General features: G+C 36.8%; 1 protein-coding gene across 2 annotated transcripts; it reads right to left on the reverse strand.

Annotated features, from left to right (window-relative positions):
• Positions 1-2,925: 2,925 nt before the first annotated feature.
• LOC118819401 (aminopeptidase N-like) lies at positions 2,926-20,461 on the reverse strand. 2 transcript variants are annotated; one of them, XM_036587171.1, is made up of 20 exons: positions 19,792-20,460; positions 18,868-19,010; positions 18,514-18,653; positions 18,244-18,370; positions 15,829-15,983; positions 15,624-15,737; positions 14,275-14,418; positions 14,116-14,181; positions 13,935-14,000; positions 12,696-12,871; positions 11,888-11,964; positions 10,943-11,073; positions 10,779-10,834; positions 9,954-10,101; positions 9,695-9,786; positions 9,314-9,424; positions 8,159-8,326; positions 6,868-7,005; positions 5,326-5,407; positions 2,926-3,638 (listed from the first exon to the last, which is right to left on the reverse strand). In XM_036587171.1, the coding sequence occupies exons 1-20, from the start codon at positions 20,337-20,339 to the stop codon at positions 3,486-3,488; spliced, it is 2,835 nt and encodes a 944-aa protein (XP_036443064.1). In that variant the 5' UTR covers positions 20,340-20,460; the 3' UTR covers positions 2,926-3,485. The 2 variants fall into 2 exon arrangements, with proteins under 2 accessions (XP_036443064.1, XP_036443065.1); XM_036587172.1 differs by lacking the exons at positions 2,926-3,638; positions 5,326-5,407; positions 6,868-7,005; positions 8,159-8,326 and adding an exon at positions 8,649-9,123 and having other exon boundaries at positions 19,792-20,461.
• Between the last annotated feature and the right edge of the window lie 2,198 nt (positions 20,462-22,659).

Here is a 22,659-nt window from a genome sequence, read left to right on the forward strand (position 1 = left end):
GCTTGCATGTAGCAATGTCAGTATTACAGCTCTTTAACAACCTCATAATTCTGATCCAGTGATATTCGGATGAAAAATGCACACAGGACAAAACGTATCAGGTTCTGAACATTTTTATTTAACACAGGGTGCGATAGAGGCAATTTTTTCGAAATCTTTATTCATTCTAGCCATAGAGAAATTGAGCTCAGATCCGGAGTTCCTAAAATGGACATAATGACTACAGAATGACGCACGACTATAGTGATCTATTAGTGTCAGTCAGTCAGTGACTCAAGAGATGATGACTCTCTTAGGCTGGCCTGTAAAAGAACAGTTGATGACCATAGTAAATCAAAAAATCTTGGAAGTACCCTCAGCATCCAAAAAAAAAAATGCTCTTTATATCCAGACCTAGATTAAGACTAAACCTTGACTAAAACGGGTTAGGTGTGGTGAATCACCATTGGCACTGTCATTTAGCTTAGACCGTGTCTGGGCAACCAGCCCAAAATGTTTGTCATGTGGACTTAAACAATGCCATGAAAAAGCTTATGTTAAATTCATGCCCTCACAACATCCCTACAACATTAGAAATATGGGACTGAATCAAAATGTAAAAAATCTTCATTGTTGGAATAATTAAAAGCTTGTGTATTTATGTTTGTTGTCAGTCTATCAACAAAGAAACCTAATGCTGCCTAGGAAAAATGCTAACTTTGAAGCATCTCACATCTATGAGATAATAAAAAACTAAAAAAATCTAAATGTGCCTACTTGTCACTGATAGGGAGTCAGAGTTAAAGGTTTTCACCCCATCCTTCGGTCTGATTTTGATGGAATGTCCCAGCTGTGTATGAGCAGAAGGTTTTAGTCTTACAAAGATATCAGTAAGTCTATTTAAAAGACAGTATCTTGGTTACCTTCTAGTCTAATAGTAAGTTAGCAAGAAAAAAAAACCCAGATTGCTATGCTACCTTAACAACACTGGTAAATCTTGGTGAAGTTATGATGTCAGAAAGTCAGTCATACAGTGTGTGTGTTACTGAAGGGCGTTTTGTTTTCAGAATATGTTCATTTTCATTGCCTTGCACGTTTAATAAGCTAATTCTAACACACACTTAAGACCTTTATCTTTAATTTTCTTTTTGTGTTTTTTATTTTGCTGTTATATGTTTGTTTAGTGTTAGTACTTCGTTAGTATTTCGTTTTAATTTTTAGTTTTGTTTCTTGAAGCTACTATACTTTGTACCTTTTTTGTATGTTTTTCACTCTTACGCACTTTGTCTTTATTTTTCCATTTGATGTTCTTTTTTGCTTTTATTTATGTAAAGCACATTAAACTGCCTTTGTGTCTGAAATGTGCAATTCAAATAAACTTGCTCTGCCTTGCCAACAACATCCTGTTCAATACATGTGAAACCAAAGTCAGAGAATTTCTTCTGAAAACCACATGACTGCTCAACCAATCTTTGACCATCTTTACTGTATCACTTTCAAAACTACAGCAGTCGCTCTCTTCAGTTCCCAAACTCTTACCGAGTTTGTTAAAAGAAGAGGTGATGAAACACAGTGGTACACATGCCCCCTTCACAACTTTTTTGGAATATGTTGCTGGTATCAAACTCAAAATGAGCATATATTTTTCAAAAAACAATACAATTTCACAGTTTCAACATTTGATATGTTGTCTTTGTAGTATTTTCCTTTGAAAATCACAATTTCCTTTGAACATCATTGCATCCTATTTTTATTTACATTCTGCACAGCATCCCAACTTTTTTGGAAATGGGGTTGTATATGACGTGTGTGTGTGTGTATATATATATATATATATATATATATATATATATATATATATATATATATATATATATATATGGATTAAACCCTGTTTTCAAGTTGGGACAGGGGCAACACAAGGCTGGTAATGCTGTGTAATGCTAAAAAAACACTTGATTGAAAAATCTCACAGCTTATTAGGTTAATTTGCAAAAGGTCAGTAACATGATTGGGTATAAAAAACATCCAGAGAAATCTCTGTATGCAAGGGACAAGGGCGAAAACCAATACTGGCTGGCTGTGATCTTCCAGCCCCTAGGCAGCACTGCACTGAAAACAGACACGATTCTGTAGTGGAAATCACTGCATGGGCTCAGAAACACTTCTGAAAACAGTTCGTCTGTGAAAACAGTTTGTCGCTGCATCCACAAATGCAAATTAAAACCATGCAAAGAATAAATTATACATAAACAGGATTCAGAAACGCCACCACGTTCTCCGGGCCCAAGCTCATTTAAAATGGACTGAGGTGAAGTAGAAAAGTGTCCTGTGGACCGACAAATCATGGACACTGTGTACTCCAGGCTAAAGAGGGACCATTCAGCTTGTTATCAGTGCACAATTCAAAAGCCAGCATCCGTGATGGTTTGGGGTGCATTAGCGATGAGCAGCTGAAAGTCTATATCAAGCAAGAATGGGAAAATATTTCATTTTCAACACTACTCCAGTTGGTCTCCTCAGTTCCCAAAAACATAGAGAGTGTTCGTAAAAGAAGAGGTGATGCAAAACAGAGGTAAACATGACCCTTTCTTTGAAACATTTTGCTGGCATGAAATTATAAATGGGCATATATTTTTCAAAAACATTTGAAAATAATTATATAATTATTTAATTATAGGGATAGGGATGCAGTCTCACTTTAAAATGCAGGGGCATGGCTAAAATAAGGCTCCACCTATAGACAAAAACTCTTTATGCTTCTGTAGTGACATGAAAACGTGGGACAGCATTTTTTGAATACGTTTTTTATTTAAAAATGAAACTCATAATAAATCTTAATATTTCAACTTAATTTTAAAAGAAATCAAAAAGACTTTTAAAATTTTTTAAAAGAAAACATTCTATACATTGATAAAGTTTGTATTATTTCACTGCTTTAGGGGTTAGGGTTTGGGACAGCCACCTCCAAAGAGAACTGAATACTAGTTTTTAAATAGTATCTTTACTGTGGGACTGAACTTGAACTAGAATGGCCCATATATGGCACTACTTAGATAATGAACAGATGACGTCTACACATACAATGCATTATACATTTATAGGACGCTGTGTGCCCTATGGCTGAAACACAAACTGCTCTGTATTTTGTATACCTTGCAGTACTTGGAGCATAGAAATTAATATAATGACCTACGTAGTGCATCACATAGAGATTACAGAGCTATTTCAGGCTCACCCTATATTAGAAAGTTGGCTTGCATAGTGCTCTTGTGTGTGTGTCGTTTAAATGTGCAATATAAATAACTTAACTTTCAACTGCCCCAACTACCCCACAGTTTCTCGTCCAAGCATGCAGAGCTGCTTGACAGTGCTGTGTTAGAGGGGTTTACATAGAGGAATGTAGAGGGAGCTGCACAGTGGCCTTTGCAGTCCCGGAACAGGAGTAGAGAAAACGGAAATAATGTCAGCAGATATGGGAGAAAATCCTTCTCTCCAAAGCCACCTCAGGCCAATTCTTCAGTTAGCCACTTCATCACTTGCTCTTTATTTTCAGCCACCCATTTCATGTTAGCTTTGGTCGTCTCTATGGCCTGATCCACCACCAGCCCTGCAGACCCGAAACCAGCAGTGGTGGTTTCTTCTTTGAACTGCTGTAACTGTTGGAGACAAATTGATTTTAGCGGCACAGATTTGCATCAGCCTTTCAGTGCTGTGATAAATAAATACAGCAAACTGAAAAATCAGACTGTCTTCACTGTCAGTCAGGGGTGTAAATCTCTGATGTCTGTTTTAATTTTATTCCTTACAAAGTCAGAAGACAAGACACATAGATATAGCAGTTGAGTTCCCCAAGGTACAAACAATGAAAGATACCATCAGAGGTACATTACGGTCCTTAAGCTCCAATGAAAGGGAAGTTCCATCTTTTTTTTAAATTTCTGCATAATTAAATGGTTAACATGTAAACAAAGTCATTCAGAGCAATTTGATTGGAAATGTTCCGTTCCAGAGAAACTTACTGGGTCAGAATTATTCACAGTGGTAGTGATAGGGACCAGACATCCACCTCTAAAAGCTCCCTCCCAGTAAGTTATCACGAGAAATGAATACAAATACACCGCCTCACGTCTGAGACATTGTTTGACGAGTTTTGAAAAGCGTTTGGCATAAAACATTTTAAAAATGTATTCATAATGGAGGTACACCCAACTCACTTCAAGGCAAAATAGTCTCTAAAGAAAACATTTTTTCACATTTATGACTATTTGTTCATTATTAACATCAGATTTAAAAGCTCAGAAGACATGTGTAGGTTTACTGGTGGTTTTGGATAGTGAATAAAATTACTGTATTTGTGTTGTAGTCATGGTGACCCCTGGTTCCTATCACCATCACTGTGAAAGAAATCTGGGTCTTTACAATGAGCCATTTTATGCCAAACCACTCTGAATGACATGTTTTACATGTTGATGACTGAATTGTACCAAAAAATGCAAAAAAAGAGAATTCTCTTTTAAATGAGTTTTAAAGTTACACTTTCAAGAGAAAAAAGGGCTTTTTTTCTTCTAACATTGCATCTATCCATTCAAAAAGGTGTTAATCCATCTCAAGAACATCTCATGTTTTTTATAAGGTTGAGTTTTTAAGCATAGAATTAGCAAATACATAAAACACGATTAAAAATAATCTGTGTTAATGGATTTGATCATTCTAAGGTTTTCATGCAACATGGTTGACTTATGAAAAAAGATATTAAATGGATTTACATATTATTGCAAAAATAATATGCTTTTTAAAGTAATTAATCGTTATATTGGAAGGTAAAGTGTAGGTGGGAATACTGTAAGTACTATAGATGGGAATTTTGTAAGTGCTGTAAATATCTTTTACTTTCACTTTGCAAACATATTTGTAAGTCTAACATCAGTGGGACACAAATGGCACTACATTCACATAATCACTCATGATTGGAATGATTCAGTGCACCAATGAACTTCAAATTTCAATTTTTCTTCTATTATTAGTATGATGAATACATAAAATGTGACTAAAGCAACTTTTCTAGGGTGACTTTTACATTTGAAATTTATTATGGCTAAAAAATGAGCACATACTTTGTTCTATTCCAGCATATGTTTTTTGTGCATTTTGCTGCCAGAGGAATGCTGCTACCTATTCGGTGTAGGTCACTGTCTTTTACAGCAGAACCATGTTGCCCACACCAATTATCGATGCTTTTACATTTTTGGGGAATTAATTATGTAGGTATTCTTCTGATAGAATTATGAGCAACATTCATTACATTAACACAAGCAAATGCCATTCAGATCCACCATTACGTACCTGTTTCAGCTCAAATTCTGTGGAGAACCTCTTGGCTACACCAAGAAAAAGTCTTCCAAATAAGTGAGATCCGCCTCCATGACTGCAATCAACACAAAACAAAAACAAAAATAAAACAAAGATTATGTCAAAGAGTTTATGGGATAACATAAGACATAAGGGAAAAGCCTCTAATAAGCCCGCAGACCATACAATCCGCTTTCAAATATAAAAAATTAAAGCACAAAAACTGTATCCATTAAACACACATAACCTTCTCTGTTACTGTAAGTGTTCAGCCAAAACAAGTCTTTTTTAGTTATTTGAGTAAATGTGGAGGAACAATACTAAACATGTGACAAAGTCACCTTTAGAACTTTATAGGTGGTCATGGGAAGAAACGTTTTTCAGTCTTGAAACAAGATAAATATTAATAATATTCTCAAAATGAGAGATTAATGAGTAAATACCTGTTTGACACTGTTTCTCAAGATTTAGACATCATCACTGTCGGATACAATTTTGTGTTTTTGACACAATTTCAAAATATCGGCTGTTCTTTACATTTTGTGATGATGTTTCATGAAGTTTCATGTGGAATGGAAGACAAAATATTGTCCAAAACTGATTGGAATAAATTACATTAGCATTACATAAATTCTATTAACTTACATTGAAATTTAAGAATGTTTTTTTCCTTTTCCTGAAAAGTTACCAATTTGAAGATACAAGGATTGTGTGCAACAGGGACCACATGTTATTTCCTGTTTTATAAGATAGCTTCTAAAATCAGAAATCACAAGACCAACAGCAGTCTGGACAGTTCTGTATTTGTTCAATTATTATATACAAACTATAGGTTTAGAGTGTTTTTTTGCTAATTTTTTTTAATCTTACCATTTATTTACATGGGATACACATAGCACCCCATTCATGTAATCAGTCATGATTGAAATGATTCAGTGCATTAATGAACTTCAAATTTCACCACAATTCAATTCAATGTGTTTTTTTATATTATTAATACAGAGAATACACAAATATGACTAGAGCAATAGCAGTGAGGACAGTTTGGGAAAACAAACACTCATAAATTCATTACAGCAGTGTAGAAACACAATAATTCAGTTATATATTTACTATATTATTATACAAACCTATTATATGAGTTTAGTGTGTTTTTAATGATGTTTTTATTTATTTATTTATTTATTTTTGTTACCAGTTATTTACATGGTGGGCTTAAGTGGTACACTGACATGGCTAAAGTTTACAGGCATAAAATACTAATTCTACCTTAAGAAAAAAAGATTAATTCTTGAGAATTTCATTGCAAAACTGTATTATATATATATATATATATATATATATATATATATACAAATTTTTAATCTCAGCAAAAAAACAGAAATTGTGCACAAAAATTGCAGAAAGTTTCTTTCCTATAGAGGATGTTTTAACTCATTTTTAGCTTAGAAAATCAACAACATGTGACCGGGGATGTGTAAACATTTGCGTGTGACTGTAAAGAATAAGAGTAAAGAATGGACATGTTTTACTCACTCAAAAATATGTTCCCAGTTGGCTCTGATGAAGTCCCAGGCAAATGACTGCCCGACTACATTGTTAGCAATATACACAATGACGAAAGGGATGTCCTGCTTCCGTATCATGTCTGGATCTAATGCATACTCCAGGTACCTTGAATGATTGAGAACAAAACAATTTGATTCTGCAGAAAGCAGTAATTTACACAATTTCTCCTTAGCATTAATGTGGCCGATCAGCCAATACAGTTACAAGGCTCCAGTGCAAAAAGTAATGGAACCCACCTGTGCGCAGTGCATGCCTAACTCATCATACTGAGTTCTTAAGTAATCTTAAACAGACTTGATTATGTGGTTTCTGATACTGTACGCTACCCTGTTATCTGTGAAACTGGACAAAAGTATGGACAAATGTAGGCTTCAAAATGCTACTACTACTGTTTTTGGCTATGCAACGTACACTGCATGCAAGTTTGAGGCAAGTATACAATGATTTAAGCATGCAGTACTTATTGGTGGGTTTAAGCTCCAGTGCAAAACTAAAGAAACAAACTACAGTCAGTGATGGACAGTTCATGCTACTGCTTTGCTTTCCTAATTAGCTCAAACCAACAGCAGATTCAGGTGAAAAAAGCCCAGCCTGCAATAAAATCCTAGAAAGGATTTTTAGTTTCAGATTCTGAACTATCTGCACTCGTTTACAGCTATAATGGCTTCTGCATAATAAATAGTAAAGATGTAAACATCTTTCAGAGTGGTTTAATGTAACGTCTAAAGAGTTTAGTGTCAGAGTCGATAAGCTTCTCTACAATGAACCATCTTACATCAAACCACTCTGAATGACCCTGTTTACCCCTCCAAGAATTAGTTATGTAGAAATCTCCAAAAATCAGGGATATTTCCCTTAATAACCTCACCAGTTAGCTTCAGTCAGTGCAACACAGACGGAACTGATGTCTATTTATCTCCTTTTTCATAAAGCAGCTCATTCATGGCAACCATTTTCAAACAGATCCGTCACAACCTGCCTTAGAATCTCTGCCTATTTAAAATCTTAGTTAGGTAGTCTAACATAAACATTTAGGTTACAAGCAAATTACACTGCCATTTTTTATTCATTAAAAGAAACATCAGTATAGTGGGCCAATACATCTTTTGCACTGGGGCCCATAAGATCCTAGTTACATCACTGACTAGCACCCATTCTTTAAATACCAACTCAGAACATTTCAGTCTCTCCCTCTCTTTCTTTCTCTTAATGTTGTCTGCATAATGTTGGGTTCCCTTAGGTCAGCTTTTAGGCTCACCTGTTCAGAAGCCAGGGCGTTTTGGTGCATGACAAAGCATGCATAAGCTTGTCTGCTTCAGCAGCACTGCTGCTGTTCTTGTACATGTTCCAGCCAAACTCCCACTCCTCCACACCTCCAGCAGCGATGGCATTGCAGTACACAGTCGACTTCAGGTTGGGGTGAATTCTGGAAGGAGGGTCGACAGGTTACTGGATTACATTTAATGAACTGAGCTGATCTTGACCCCTTAAAATCCCAGGCCTATTACAGATTAAGGCTTATTATTCAGCAACTACGGACTTCAATGGAAACTAATGGATCTATTCTTAGGTTATAGAAGTACGTAATAAAACTTTGGCTTGGTAAGGGGTTAATTGTTTGATCCACTAAGTTCAGAAGTAGTAAAGGAATACTCCTACCTGAATGAAACACATTTCCTGTACATAGAAAATAATAAAAAATCTCCGCCAAAACACAGTTATAATTGTAGCCAATGGGCAGCTGTTACATTCTGTCAACATGTTTGCTTTTAAAGCAATTTCATGAATTCCTCAGTCTTCATTCTGTCAGAGACGGGACTAGTTTTCAGAGAGAAGGTGGTAGTAATTCGTCACTAATGCTATGATGTAGGTGGTGTTTTCAGTGCCTGATTGCCATGGATACAGAAAGCCTTAAGGAAAGCGAACATAAAGGCACTGCTTTTTCACTATGTTGCACCAGTGTTCAAAAGTTGGGTAAAACCCTCAATTCTATCATGACTGCCTAATCCTAAGACTTGTATTGAGTGTTATGGCTCTAGTTTTGAATTTGAATTATATAGTCATGTTTTTCAAAAGATGGAATAGCCCAATGGCTTCTATTATAAGTGAGTTTTAAGTCAAGTACAGAAAGATCTGTTGAAAAAATTGTCCATGAAATTCAGATGCAGTAGATAAAGACTGAGGTGGAGTATTCCTTTAGGCCACATGGGTCAGGCTCCAGTCCTGGTGGGCCGAAACACAGCAGACTTCAGCACATTGCCTCATTAAACACCCCTGATTCAGCTCATCAGCTAATTAGCAGGGACTTCATAAATTGAATTTAGAGCACTAGATGAGTGTAAACGCAGCACTTTGGGTCAGAAGTCCCCAGTTTGACATGTCTGCTTTAAGCTGAACTCAGAAAGTGGCTTACGGGTTTTTATCTGGATTCTCCATCCACTGGCGGTACCACATTTTGGTCAGATCAATACATGCTTCCACTCCAGTTTTGCATCCAAGTGAGATCGCATTGACCTGGTTGTACCTATGAAGATAAGTTAAAGTTAATGTTATAAGTTAATGATTGTGAGGTAACGTACTGTATGAGCAATAAATGTTCAAAACTACAGTGCAAATGGATAGCACTTATGTGCTTGAAACAGTCAAGATGTACATGTCTGATAAATATGGAAATATTGTCATTATGACTCGCGACCCAGAACCAGAAGGATAAGTGGCTTAGAAAGTATGTGTGTGTGAAGTTTTGTTATGGCAACAACAAATGTAGATTTTAAACAAATCTCTTTATATTTACTGGTCAGTGTGACTTGATGGAATCTCAGTCCAGTCTGCAGTGATGGTCTTGAAGTAATTAAACAGAGGTTGAACTTTACCCCTCAGGTACTTCTACAATGGGTATAGAAAATAAAGTTATCATTTTAAGAATGCATGTCATTTCAAATGTAATTTAAGTGAAACTTGTCATTTTATACAGCAAGTTAGGTTTACATGCTTTTGTAGGTGATGACATATATCAGTTCTAATAAGTGCAGCCTTATCTAAAATAAATGTACCTGCATTACTCCATAGACTTCAGTCCGATCGAACATCAGAAAGAAGTAATTGAGGTTCTTGATGGCGGATTCCCATGGCATGTACTCCCTCTCCTCAGAAAGATACCTGGTGGTGCTCAGAGCCACAGTTGTGTTGATAATCTTTGCCCTTGGGAGAATTACAAAAGCTATAAATCATTGTGTTCTATTTTGGACAAATACGATAATGAATTAACCTCTACAGCAGGACTAGTATCACCGGAGGAGCTTATGTAATGCAGTTTAATTAGGGATTGGACTGGCCCATTCATGAAGTTTTCATCTGTGAAATTTCCCCAAATTCCTACAGATGGCCCAGATTGAAATCTCACAGACCAGATGTTCATGTCAGTGTTATACAGGATGCACTCAATAACAATAACAACACACCACACAGTCATGATTCATTCAAACAAGACGACAGACAATTGGGTTGAGACAATTACTGAAAACTATTCACTCCACAATAATTACTGTCAGACTATTAAACTAAATATGCTGCAGATTAATATTGGACAAAAATCTCTCCACAATTATGACTGTCAGGCTCTGAAAACTACACACATTCCAGATTCATACCGGAATAAAATCACTCCACAATTATGACTGTCAGGCTGCAAAAACTACACACAGTGCAGATTCATACTGGATTACAGTCACTCCACAATTATGACTGTCAGACTGCAAAAACTACACACACCGCAGATTCATACCGGATTAAATTCACTCCACAATTATTACTGTCAGACTGTAAAAACTACACACACAGCAAATTCTCTAGATGGTCTTTAGATTGAAAGGCATTACCTTGCTAGGTTGAATGCATCATCCACAATCTGAGCCCTGTTGATTACAGGTATGACCTGCATTTAACAGGAAAAACATAAAATCAGTATTTTGTGAGAAATCATTAAAAGTTACTTCAAGGGGTTAAAAAGTTACTAAAATAATAACATGACTAAATGTATCACCGAATGATCTGAAGTTAACTGTGAGAGAAGACGCTGCCAGTTTTGGGAGTCGTAGTTAACCCTGTAAAATCCTGACACATTCACGTTGGCCAGCACCCATTCACTGTTTGTCCTCATCGGCTCATGAGTGGCTGTGAAGGTAAAGATTCAAAAAACAAATCAATAAGGACACTTTAAATGTAAGCGGACATATTGTTTACTAATACTTAAAGCTGAACCAAGTAAGATTTTTATTGGCAGACTTTTATTAGTAGCAATAGTCAATAGAAAGAAAGATGCTCCAACATGAAGTTCTCTCTAAAGCAGGGGTCTCCATCTCCACTCCTGGAGGGCTGGTGTTCAGCATTGTTTGGTCATTTCCCTATTCAAATACAATTGATTCAGCTCATCTGTATTTGAGCAGGGATATTACCAAACTGCTGGACACTGGCCCCACAAGATACAACCCCTGCGACCCCAACCCCATCAAACACCTTTGTGATTAATTAAAACAGAGATTGTGAGGCAGGCCCTCTCGTCCAACATCAGTGTCTGACCTCACAAATGCTCTTCTGGATGAATGGGCAAAAATTCCCACAGAATTCTTCTCCAAAATCTTGTAGAAAACTTCCCAGAGGAATGGAAGCTGTTAAAGCTTCAGAGGGGGACCAACTCCATATACTCAAAACTATCATTAAACAATGTCTCAAGCAACATATTCGTAATAATTTAATGTTCTGATTTTTATTATTTATTTTATACATTAATAGAACATTTTAGAGGTATTAAAAGCTTCAGTTTTGGTTCCCATTACCACTACTGTGAACAAAGCTGACTGTAGAACAGAGACTTCCACACAGAATCACTCTGAATGACTTTGTTTACATGTTAATCATTTAATTATGCAGAAATCTTGGTGAATAAAAAAATTGGTGGAATAAGGACTTTGATTACTGTTATTTATACCTGTTTTCTCAAGCAGCCAGTGCTGGCCCATGACAGTGCCACTCTTCATCCATGTGATAGGCACAAACCACTTATAACTGTACAACCAGAGAAAAGGAGAAGAATGAGATTATGCCACCTGCACTTAGAAACACAGAATGGCTAACTGCCAATGTAGCCATAGAACAATGGAAGTTTAATTGTCTTGGTATAAGAGTGATCTTAAGTGGTAATAGAGAACAAAAAGCTGAGAGAAATAGAGATTACTTGGAATATCTTTCTTATGATTAAGTCCCAACTTTATAAATGAACAGATTTTGCGAAAAGAGTAGTAACTACGTACATTTACTCTCTTCCACGTACTTAGGAAAAACATTAATGGGTGACTATTTGCCACAAGGAGGCACTAACAACAAGTAGCTATTGGTGCTTCATAAGAGTGGTGATTTACCTCAAACACACTGTGTGTAGACTACTTTTACTTCTGCTTGAGTTACGTTACAGTATTTTAGGTTTAATGAGAGACAGCAAAGCAATCTAACAGATACCATATATGAGATTATACTGAATGAGAGCGACTGAACTCAAATTGTCGCAAATGAATGACCCGCTCCTGATCCAACTATTCATGTGACGGCTCATGTGAATTCTGACTTTTCAGTCACAATATCATGTTGAAGACAGAACGCAAGTAATCATCATGTCTCTCAGGTTCTGTGTAGGACACTATGTCAGAAAACATCACATATGATGGTGGTGCACTATATACTAATGACAATGCAATTATGAATATTACCACCACTTTTGATATGCAGTGTAATACACATACTTGTATACAGATGGTCTGTTCGGCTCTGACTCTGAATCCAACAGGAAGTGTTTCTGGCTAATGTGTCCTGTTCGGGTGTCTATGGTGACCACTGGGTAGCCCATCTGGAGAATCCAGCGATTCATGATTTCAGTCACTGAGGCTGGAAGGTTCACCGCTGGATCAGCGTCAACCACCTTCAAAAAGCATAAACAGAGATTAGTATAATTAATCAATCAATCAACCTTTATTTTCACTCGGAAATACCGGAAAGCCAAGCTACATGTACAACATGAAAGGGACTGAAAAAGAAATTCAAATGGAATTTAATCAGGTTAAACTAAATTGAACAAAACTACATAAACAAATGAACAGAAAAAACACACAGATAAAGAGATAAATGGTAAAAGATTTAAGAGGACAATAAGATTTGATTAAGAAGGAGAAATAGAAAAAGAGCCAAGATAATAAACCAATGTATTAGATTTTACTGTAAAAGGATAAATAGGCAAACTAAAATTTAAAACAGTCAAGTAAAAGGATTATGAAAGGTGATAAAATAAATAAATAAAAGCAGTAATAGATTTGAGATAAAATAAAATAAAACAAAATCATTGGGAAGAAAAAAGTAGATAAAAAAATAATAAAATATAATAATATAATAACTTCACAGGAGAAGCAAACTAATGTTCTCAGCTTTTTCAAGTAATTTTGAACATTTTTATTACATTCACCATGAAATATTTATACAAAGTATTTTAAAGGGTAGTTGCCATTCAGTGCCGTCGAGGTCTGGACTCTTGGGGGGTCAGTCCATTGTTCTGAGAACACCAGTAACTTCTTTGTTTCATTTGCAAATGTTCTTATTTTTTGTCTATTTTCTTTTCTCAGTGAGGCTTCTTGACAGCTACGCATCCTTTCAGATGTATAGTGCTGATATGTTTTCTCACAGTGGAAAGATGGACAGAAATACTTCAGGATTTGTTCAGATCTGAAGCAAGAGTGGAGCTTGACCTATTTTCTCTGTATCTTTTAATGATTCTTGAGCTTAAGTTTTGGAAATTCATGTTTTTTTATTTTTCTTTCTTCAAGTATTTTATCTTATATCTAATCTGCTCAGAAATATCTCTTGAAAATAACTTGTACACAGTGATTGTTTTGACTGGAAATATAACTGAAGAATGGTCTCGCAGTACTGGACACAGCATATAAGTCTTACAAACATATTACATACTATATATAATATTTATAGAAACTTACTTCCTGGAGTTTTCCCCATAAGTCACTGTACACTGTGTTGCCATACGGAAACTGCTTCAAATAGGCCTGTGGAGGCAGTAAAAATGATCAACATTATAAAAATGATGGAAAATGAATTACAGCATTTGATAATTTGTTAATTCAACTGCACATTTACTGTATGAGTCTCAAAATGACCTACACTGAGTCCTGAGGCAAAAACTGGCTCAGATAAAAACCCTGAAAGCATTCTTAAAACGGCGGCCCCCTACAAAAAAAAACATAGTAATCATTATGAACCGCAATGAAATCAGTTTGAACAAATGAAATTTGTAGTGTGAGGGATTAAGCGACGGGGTACCTTGCTGTAGGTAATGGAGTCAAACAGTGTATTAATCTGTGTAGGTGTTTTGACCTCCTCTTCCAGGAAAGACAGTGGGTGAGAATATGCCAGAGCATCCACTGCGAATGCTTTATGAACCTCGTCCAGAACCATCAGATCTTTCTAAAATGGAAAGAACACTTTGCATAATCACTTCAAAACAGCTTGATTGCTGCACAATTCTTAGTGCTTTCTGTTAATTAGAATTACTTATTTCTCAGATTCCTACATTTAAAAAGTGTTCTTCATTTTCAGCCCAGATTGAACCTACAGGGCTACGGGGTACATTTTAGGACATCCTCAGACCTCAGAGTCAGAACTCTGAGAACGGCCTCAGAGTCAGACCAAATGGCCTCAAAAAAAACTGTGATACTGGCATTTATATCGAGATACACATTAGTTTTCTAAGTTATAAGAACCAGTATATGCTCGACCAGGCTTGGTCTGATACCTTTTCTCTGACAGCATTTGGTCTGATGTTCAGTTTCACCAGATCTGAGACGTGACGGTGAGAGTCAAAGTCGTTTTGCTTGAGGAATGATGACGTTCTGGCGCAGAGGTCTGAGAATGTCCTAAAATGTACCCCGTAGCCCCGCCTAGTGCTAATTAACATATATTTGCATGTTGGTCAGTTTGATAATGAAAAAGCAAAGTGGCAAATGAAAGTAAATCTCCAGCAGGTGGCGCCGATGTTCGTTTGCATTTGCCTTTTCATTCCGACTCTTCATTCTGTGCGTCCACGCAGAAAGCTGAATCACAAACTGTCACTTTGCTGTTGATTTATCCATTTTGCATTTTTATTTTAATTTTGTCAGATATGCAGCCGATTGCTATGAAAAAGAAATAAGAACGTAAACACTGCATTTTGATTTCAGTTTTTACACGTATTCTGAATTACATGAAGAAAAGCCAAAGCCAAATTAAAGCATGGATTTTCTTTTCTCTATTAGCTTTTTCATTTTAGATATGGCCATGAAATACCAGAATAACGACTAAAATGAAATGACAGATAGCTGTTTTAAATTTATTTTTATTTTTGTCAAAAATGGCTCATGCTCATGCGAAAAATTAAACTGCAGATTTCATTTCATTTTCAATTTTGGCAAGATATTTACGCAGGTGTTTGGAAAAAGAAATGGCAAAAAGAGGTTTGCATTTACATTTTATTGTTTTAATTTTAGTTTCTTTTTTTGGCTGGATTTGCCCCCCATATAAAACTAGTGGGTTTATATTGGTTGATTAAACTGGACGATCCCCCTTTTTCCCATTTCACCTTGTGAAAGACCATTGTGTTCATTCATGGGTTAAGCTGGTAAAAGAGCGCTTACAATATTCCACGTGGGTTGAGCATCATCAGCCCCAAGATAAGAGACGTAGGTAGCAAAACCTTCGTTTAGCCACAGATCGTTCCACCATTTCATGGTCACAAGATTTCCAAACCACTGAAACAATTAAACATCATTTACACATTAGTTATGAAAGATAAGGTCAATTAGGCATCAATAGATTTTAGATTAAACGCAGAGTTCTTACCATGTGTGCAAGCTCGTGAGAAATCACAGTGGACACCCACTCTTTATCTCTATTGGAGGACGTGATGGGATCATACAGAAGAGTTGTTTCTCTGTAAGTAATCAGACCCCAGTTCTCCATGGCTCCAGCACTGAAATCAGGCAGTGCGATCTGATCTGCACGAAGTGAGAGAGCAATTCGCACTAAATACATGTATATGTATCATTCTGCCAAACTGGTTTAAAGTCAGAGTTGAAAACTATTCCAGATGTTTAACTGACTTCGAAGGATGCAGCCCCTGAATTGGGACACACCTTATGCACTATTTTGGGGTTCCGATGTGCCCTGGGGCCAATCATATCAGACTTCGTAAGGTGTAAGTCAATCATAGCAGACCTTGTAAGTTTTAAGCCAATCATATAAGACCTTGTAAGTTGTAAGCCAATCATATCAGATCTGGGGGAGGGTCTCTGGTGACGCCCGCTCTGAAGATAACTTTGGTCAGCAACCGCTGTACTTGGGACTAGTTGTTTTGGTTTTCTGAAGTCGTGTCCACCCAAGGCAGAGCAAGTGATAAAGCGACACAGCAGACATTAAACCACCTTAAACTATAGATTATAGTGTCATAATGAAAATTCGGCTCGTTTAGGGTCGAGGGGAAACTGAGGAACTCATTACAGGATTATTTGAAAAAGAGCCACCTTAAGAAATGCAGCAGTTACCTTAAGGGTGCGCTATCGCCAGAGCGCAACTGTAGCGTCATTTAAGGTGGAACAGAAATTTGAAGAAGCTAAGAAATTAACAATTATCAGCTTCATCCTCTTTGCCACAACGCTCTGTGAAAAGTATGGTTTGTTTTTAGTTTTCGTTTTCGTTCCTTGTACCGTTTCTAGTCATTGTTTACTGCAACCCCAATTATGAAGAAAATGAAGAGCTGCGGTGCAGAATCGAAAACGTTTCTGTGACTAGAGTTTATGCTAATAGCGGCTGGTGAGCAGCGCTGGCAATGTGAAAAAAAAACGATAATTAAACTCACACGACTTAAACTCAGCCTCTTTCCTGCGTTACATGTCCCACAAAGTCAATGAGTCGATTCCAAGCATTTCGACTCTTTGAGTCATTGGCCAAGAGCCTCGACTCCCACGCCTGAGAGGCTAAAGCTAACGATAGCTAGTTGGCAAGCCAACTAGGTTAACTACTCTAAGCGTGAATTTTAAGAGACTTCACAGATAGTTCGAGTATCAATGTGTGAAAGTGATAGAAATAACGTTATTGACAGCTCTTTATATTCTTTGTTTTCATATTTCAGTACTTACAACAGTCGCATCTGTAGCTAGTATTGATAAGTTTACAGTGAGTTAATGTCAGTGAGAAGTTCGCATAGATCACAATTTTATATGCCTCTACGAAGGTCAGTCAGGTGAGAAGATTTTTCCCAGTTCTAATAAATAACTGGACTCACAGATCTCTCATAAAGCTATAAGTTCTTGTAAGTTTTGAGGTTAATAAAAATAACATGTTACTAAACACAGGCAGGGAGAGAGAAAGAAGCAGAAGGACACTGACAGGGCTGGAGGAGCAGGTCCAATCAGGTACTAATCTATAGTCTATGTAATTGAATAATATTCAGGAGACACAGCTTATCTAAGAGAGAAAAGATAGCATTGCTTGACTTAAGTACCATGCCTTGATTTGTTTCTGTTGTAAGTTGGTGGATAGCATTTAAATTATATTAGATCCATGCCTACCAAAGACAATGAAGAGATAGAAATGCTAGCTTCACCAAAATGTTCACAATGAACAGGCATTGTATGACAACAATACTTATTAATATTTATTTATAATTATCCATATAAGATTTTTTTCTCAAGTTATCAAGGTTTGATTTCCACTTATAGATTAATTCTTGATTTTTTATAACTGTCTCGAATATTCTTGATTCTCTTACAGTTTTCATTCTGGACACACACACACACACATATATATATATATATATATATATATATATATATATATATATATATATATATTTTGTGTGCACACCACTAGCATTATATTAGCCTCTAATGAAACATTCATCAGCAGCCATATTGGTTTTATACAACTGAATACACTTATTCCAAAATTTTAAAGTATGTACTATATACACTCCCTTTCCTCTTTTTTTTAGAAATGCCTCCCTTGTAGCTTCGCCTTTCTGGTGTAGCCTATCAATTCATGCACAGCTTTTATTAGCCATCCTCTAACTCTTCATCAGTAGTCAGTTTCTAACCACAGCTGTTCTTGATTGGATATTTTTGGGTGGTGAACCAATCCATTTCAAATAAAGTGGGCAGTGTTTGGAAGAACCAGGTAGTTGTTTATAATAAAGTGTATGGTGAGCGTATAGCACATCCATAAACCATCCAACAATTTAACATGCGTTAAAAGTCGTACCTGATTTTCTCAGTGGGTATTTTGAGTTGTAGTAGTTCTGAAAGAAATCAAGGATGCGGCCAGTGATGTTCAGGGCATATTCCCCCTGTCCAGCTTCAATGGCTTTTCTACGGGCCCAGATCCGAATCTAAAATAAAGAACCATATTACAGTTATTTGAAACAATACATGAAAAAATAAATTATTTATGAACATGAAAATGAATTAATTATGAACATAAACCTAGCCTGAAGCACAGGTTCCCACAGAGAAATGGTTTAAACGTTCTTACCAGAACCTTGGCCTCTGCTGGGGTCTTGATGGAAATAAAGTCACTGACGACAAAAGCTAACAGATACGTTGACATCTTTTCAGTTGGTTCAAACTTGGTCTGTAAAACCTGTTGATTGTTCAGGGTGATCATTTCTGTGCCTAAAAATTCAAAACGAGCAGGAGATACAATATTCACTGAAGCATCTTGATACAACAAAATGTAATGTATTGAACCTTTAACCTTTATAAATCTAGACACTAGGGGCTAAAACAACACTTGCAGATGTTGCGGCCAAAACATAATATTTCCTTGCGTTACTGATTGTTTGGCAACACCAACTGGACATCAGAATTGTAAGAAATGTCCAGTTACCAGTTTCCATGCCATTAGCTAGAGCCACAGTGTCGAGTGGATGAATGAGAGTCATGTGGAAAACGGCCTTCATCGCCGGCTCATCAAAGCATGGGAAGGCTTTCCTAGCATCAGTGGGCTCCATCTGAGTTGTGGCAACAACTCTGAAAAAAATGATATCAATAGATGATCAGTCAGAGGCATTCTAACAATAGAATCATAGTACGGCTTGGATATTGTAATATAACAGACATAGCACTGTAAATCCCCATACCTTCAGCTACAGTTCAAAAGATACATTGAAGATACATGATTCAAATGTGTTCACTTGAAATATATAAGGTAGAGCAGGGCTCAAACTAACAAAAGATAAAATGTAACATGGGTATTGTATTTAGTTAAAAAGGCGTAAGTGAAATGGATTTTGGTCACCCTTCTCGTATTCTCCCATAGCAACCTTGTTTGCAAATTTTTACAGGAATCAGGTAGATATTGCCTAAAATTCATTGTGAAGACTGTTTTGTACCATGAAAGTAATCTTGCATCTTTAATTTCTAATTATTATGTATGCGTCAATCACAGAATTCATGCCCAAGTTATTTTAATCACTCTCAATGGCATTCATGTTTTGTCTGTTTTCAAGCGTGTAAATGACTCACAGCGAGAGTTGGTCAAGCTAAAGTTCAGCCTCCACATGGTGGAGTTAGTTACAACTAAGACTCCCAAAGTAAAGTGATGGTTGGGACACTTTGGGTCAGTTTCTGACAGAGCCGAAACTAGACATTCGTAGTTCAGGCTGGGCCTGGACAGAAAATTCTTGGCCTGCATTCGGGTTTTCACCAAACTTTCAGGCCCAATTAAATGTCTGTTGTCATTAGACTGACCTTTCAAACAACTTGTAACACTATGGCACATTTTAACAGTAAAAACCATGACACGGCTTACTTCTTCACTCCATCCTCAACATATTCACTTCTGTAAAATCCGTGAAGGTCGTCAGCCAGCTCTCCACGGAATTCCGTGTAGAGCCAGTAGGTGCTTCCAACCTGCAGCTTTTCACTGAGCTGAACCACCAAATACTGGGTTTCCACTTCAAGCCATGTTTTCTTAATGGCTGGAGCTTTAGCCCCATTCAGCCCACTCAGCATTGCGTGGTATCCATCCCGTGTCAAAGTATAGTTCAGTTTGTTGGAATGAATGAGGATCAGACCTGTTTCATTCACACATGTGAAGGCAGCTCCTGAATGTCCAGTGAAAATATACATGCCTTTGGCGTCCATTACAAGTCGAGGCCAGAGAGTCACATTGTAATACAGTGGAGCCAGAGAAGTCGGTAACCTGTAGTTTTTCCACACTTCAGTCTCATTTACAGGTTTCACTTCATTTCTGGACTTCTGAGCGTAGACCACTGACAGGGCGATAATAGTGACCGCTGCAGCAGCTACAATCACAACAATTCCAACAGGCCTGCTAACGTAGAAGCCTTTCCCCATGTCTGCAGGTTAAAGTGAAATCTAAGAACAATTTCTTTCTTATACAGTCTCTCAAGGCACGGAAGCAGCGCAAGTTTATGAGTGGCCAAATGTGTCATTGAAGGAGGAGCATTTACAGTCATAAAGTGTGACATATATAAAAAAATCTGCTGACAGTTCCAAACCACTTTGACCACTTCCCTACTATGGAAAAGGAAATAACTCCAGTGTGAGTGGCATTAAAGCACCCATATGCTACATGTTATTATAATATCATGTTTATATATATATATATACACATACATACATGCACTGGTTAATAAAATACCATCAGCAAATCGTTTGGTGCTCTACTGTAGGCCATAAAGGTCAGTAAAGAGTAAGTAGTAGTAAGCTTTGCACAGACAGTACCTCACTGCACTTTTAACCACAGAAGCACCTGGAGCAGCTTTGTAAAGCTGATGTGGGTCACAGTGTCATGTGTTGCTGCATCTCCAGACTGCAGTTGAACTGCACACATGCCACATCATAAGCAAGTGCTGTGGTAGTGCTCTGTAGCAGTGCCTCTCAAACTTAAGTATACAGATTGTTTTTAAAGTGTATTTATGCTCAAATGTGGTTGTGTATTACTGATATTTTAATATAAATTAGTTGTTTTGGACAAATGCCACCATTTTAAAACTGTTTTTCCAAATTAAACAGTCTACCTAGATATCAGTGTCGTCTGAATGAAAAACCTAAGCTTACAAGCTTGTCTTCTGGTCGCACATTTGCACAAATCTGGCAAAAGATTGCATCTGCAACCAACTGAAGATAATATGTTTTCCTTAGTCTAACTAAGTCTAACTTCCACTTTGTTTATTTTTTATTTATCTTTTTTATTACCTGTATGATATACCAGAAACATTTCTAGCACCGCATGTACAATTTCAGCCATAAAAAAAACTAACTCCCTCAATGTTCCAGTAATGTATGAAAAAAAACTAACACTTAGCATATTACACCAGTTTTGACCAGCAAGGGGAAGCATTTGTTCCCTTACCCTTTGTGTACCGGGTGAAAAAAGTCACTGATGCTAAAGAACATACTCAGGATTGTACAGTTTTTTTTCATCTTACCTTTCTGTATGATTCACTTTTTTCTGTTGTCACATAGATACACTGCAAGAAATGTTTTGTTGTTCATCTGAGAAAAGTAACCTAATTGAAAATCAAATAGCAAGCCAACCTTTCTCAGGAAATATTTTTCCATACCTCCTTCTGCTTCTCACAAATCAAGTAATCCCAAACACATTCCCAGGCTTATTAGGAGTGTTGCTGATAATTTGGTACAAGGTAATACATTAAAGTAATGTGATTACTTTGACCTTTGCTGTAATAAAGCAGTGTAATGCCTTACAGTTACTGATTTAACAAGAAAGAGGTAAATATGTTTGTACCAGACTTTTTGTAAACTTAAATATATTTGTAAACAAATGCAACAAAGCTAGCACACAACTGAATTAAACCAATGACACATTTCACAGTTAAATGTACTGGCTTGCATGATAATGAAAACGTGTTAAGTAATTCTGGCCAAGGGTCCTTGGGAAGTGGAATAGGGATGGTGTGAGATTGGGCTTCACACCAGAAACCCGAGCTGCTGCTCTAAGATGTCTTCATTTTATTAATTTTACTGTAACCCTACAGAATTAAATGCTATATTTCTCTAGAATGTTTATCCAAGTAGATTTAGTCCCAATTTCTATATTTTATAAATGTTTACGTATCAACATTTGCAGATATGTATATGGAAAATTTTGCGTATCAACATCAGTCCACAATTCAAATCAGTACATACTTAGGAGATCCTCTTGCACCCCCCGCCCCCACCCCAAATCGAGGCGTCAGAAACCACATAAGCAAGTATATTTAGTATAAAGACGTAGTATTTAGGATACAGACGTGTCTTTGTTGGTAAAGCTGACAAAAGTACAAAGCATTGCTAATATCCGCTTAGAGCCCTGTTACAATGAAAACGTCCTCAATGCATCATGAATCACAGATGACTCGTCTGAAAAGGGAACTGTAGTAAGTGACATCATTAGCTGGCCAGATGTGTTCATTCAAAAAGAGGAATATACATTTTCTTGCAGATATCAGAAGATCAAACTGCATCAATTTCATTCAATTTTTTTCCAGTCCTCTGAAGTGCAAAAGGTGTTGGAGAATCCAGTATTCACCAAAGAGATCCAATGCCTTTCCAACCTGTTGCAGCACATGGTGAAAACGATGGTACTTCTTGTATGTGGGTGTCACCAAAAACAAACTGTACAATATGGTCTAAAAGCGTCAAAGATGTC

This window comes from Colossoma macropomum, unplaced genomic scaffold (assembly GCF_904425465.1).
Source record: "Colossoma macropomum unplaced genomic scaffold, Colossoma_macropomum, whole genome shotgun sequence".
In the NCBI taxonomy this organism is placed as follows: Eukaryota; Metazoa; Chordata; class Actinopteri; order Characiformes; family Serrasalmidae; genus Colossoma; species Colossoma macropomum.

Bases quoted from the DNA above. Each gene is read 5' to 3' on its own strand.
- LOC118819401 (XM_036587171.1), bottom strand. From the start codon at position 20,339: ATGGGGAAAGGCTTCTACGTTAGCAGGCCTGTTGGAATTGTTGTGATT. The intron at 10,835-10,942 runs GTGATACATTTA...TGTTAAATGCAG, and splicing joins AGTTAACTTCAGATCATTCG to GTCATACCTGTAATCAACAG. The intron at 3,639-5,325 runs GTACGTAATGGT...TGTCTCCAACAG, and splicing joins CAGAATTTGAGCTGAAACAG to TTACAGCAGTTCAAAGAAGA.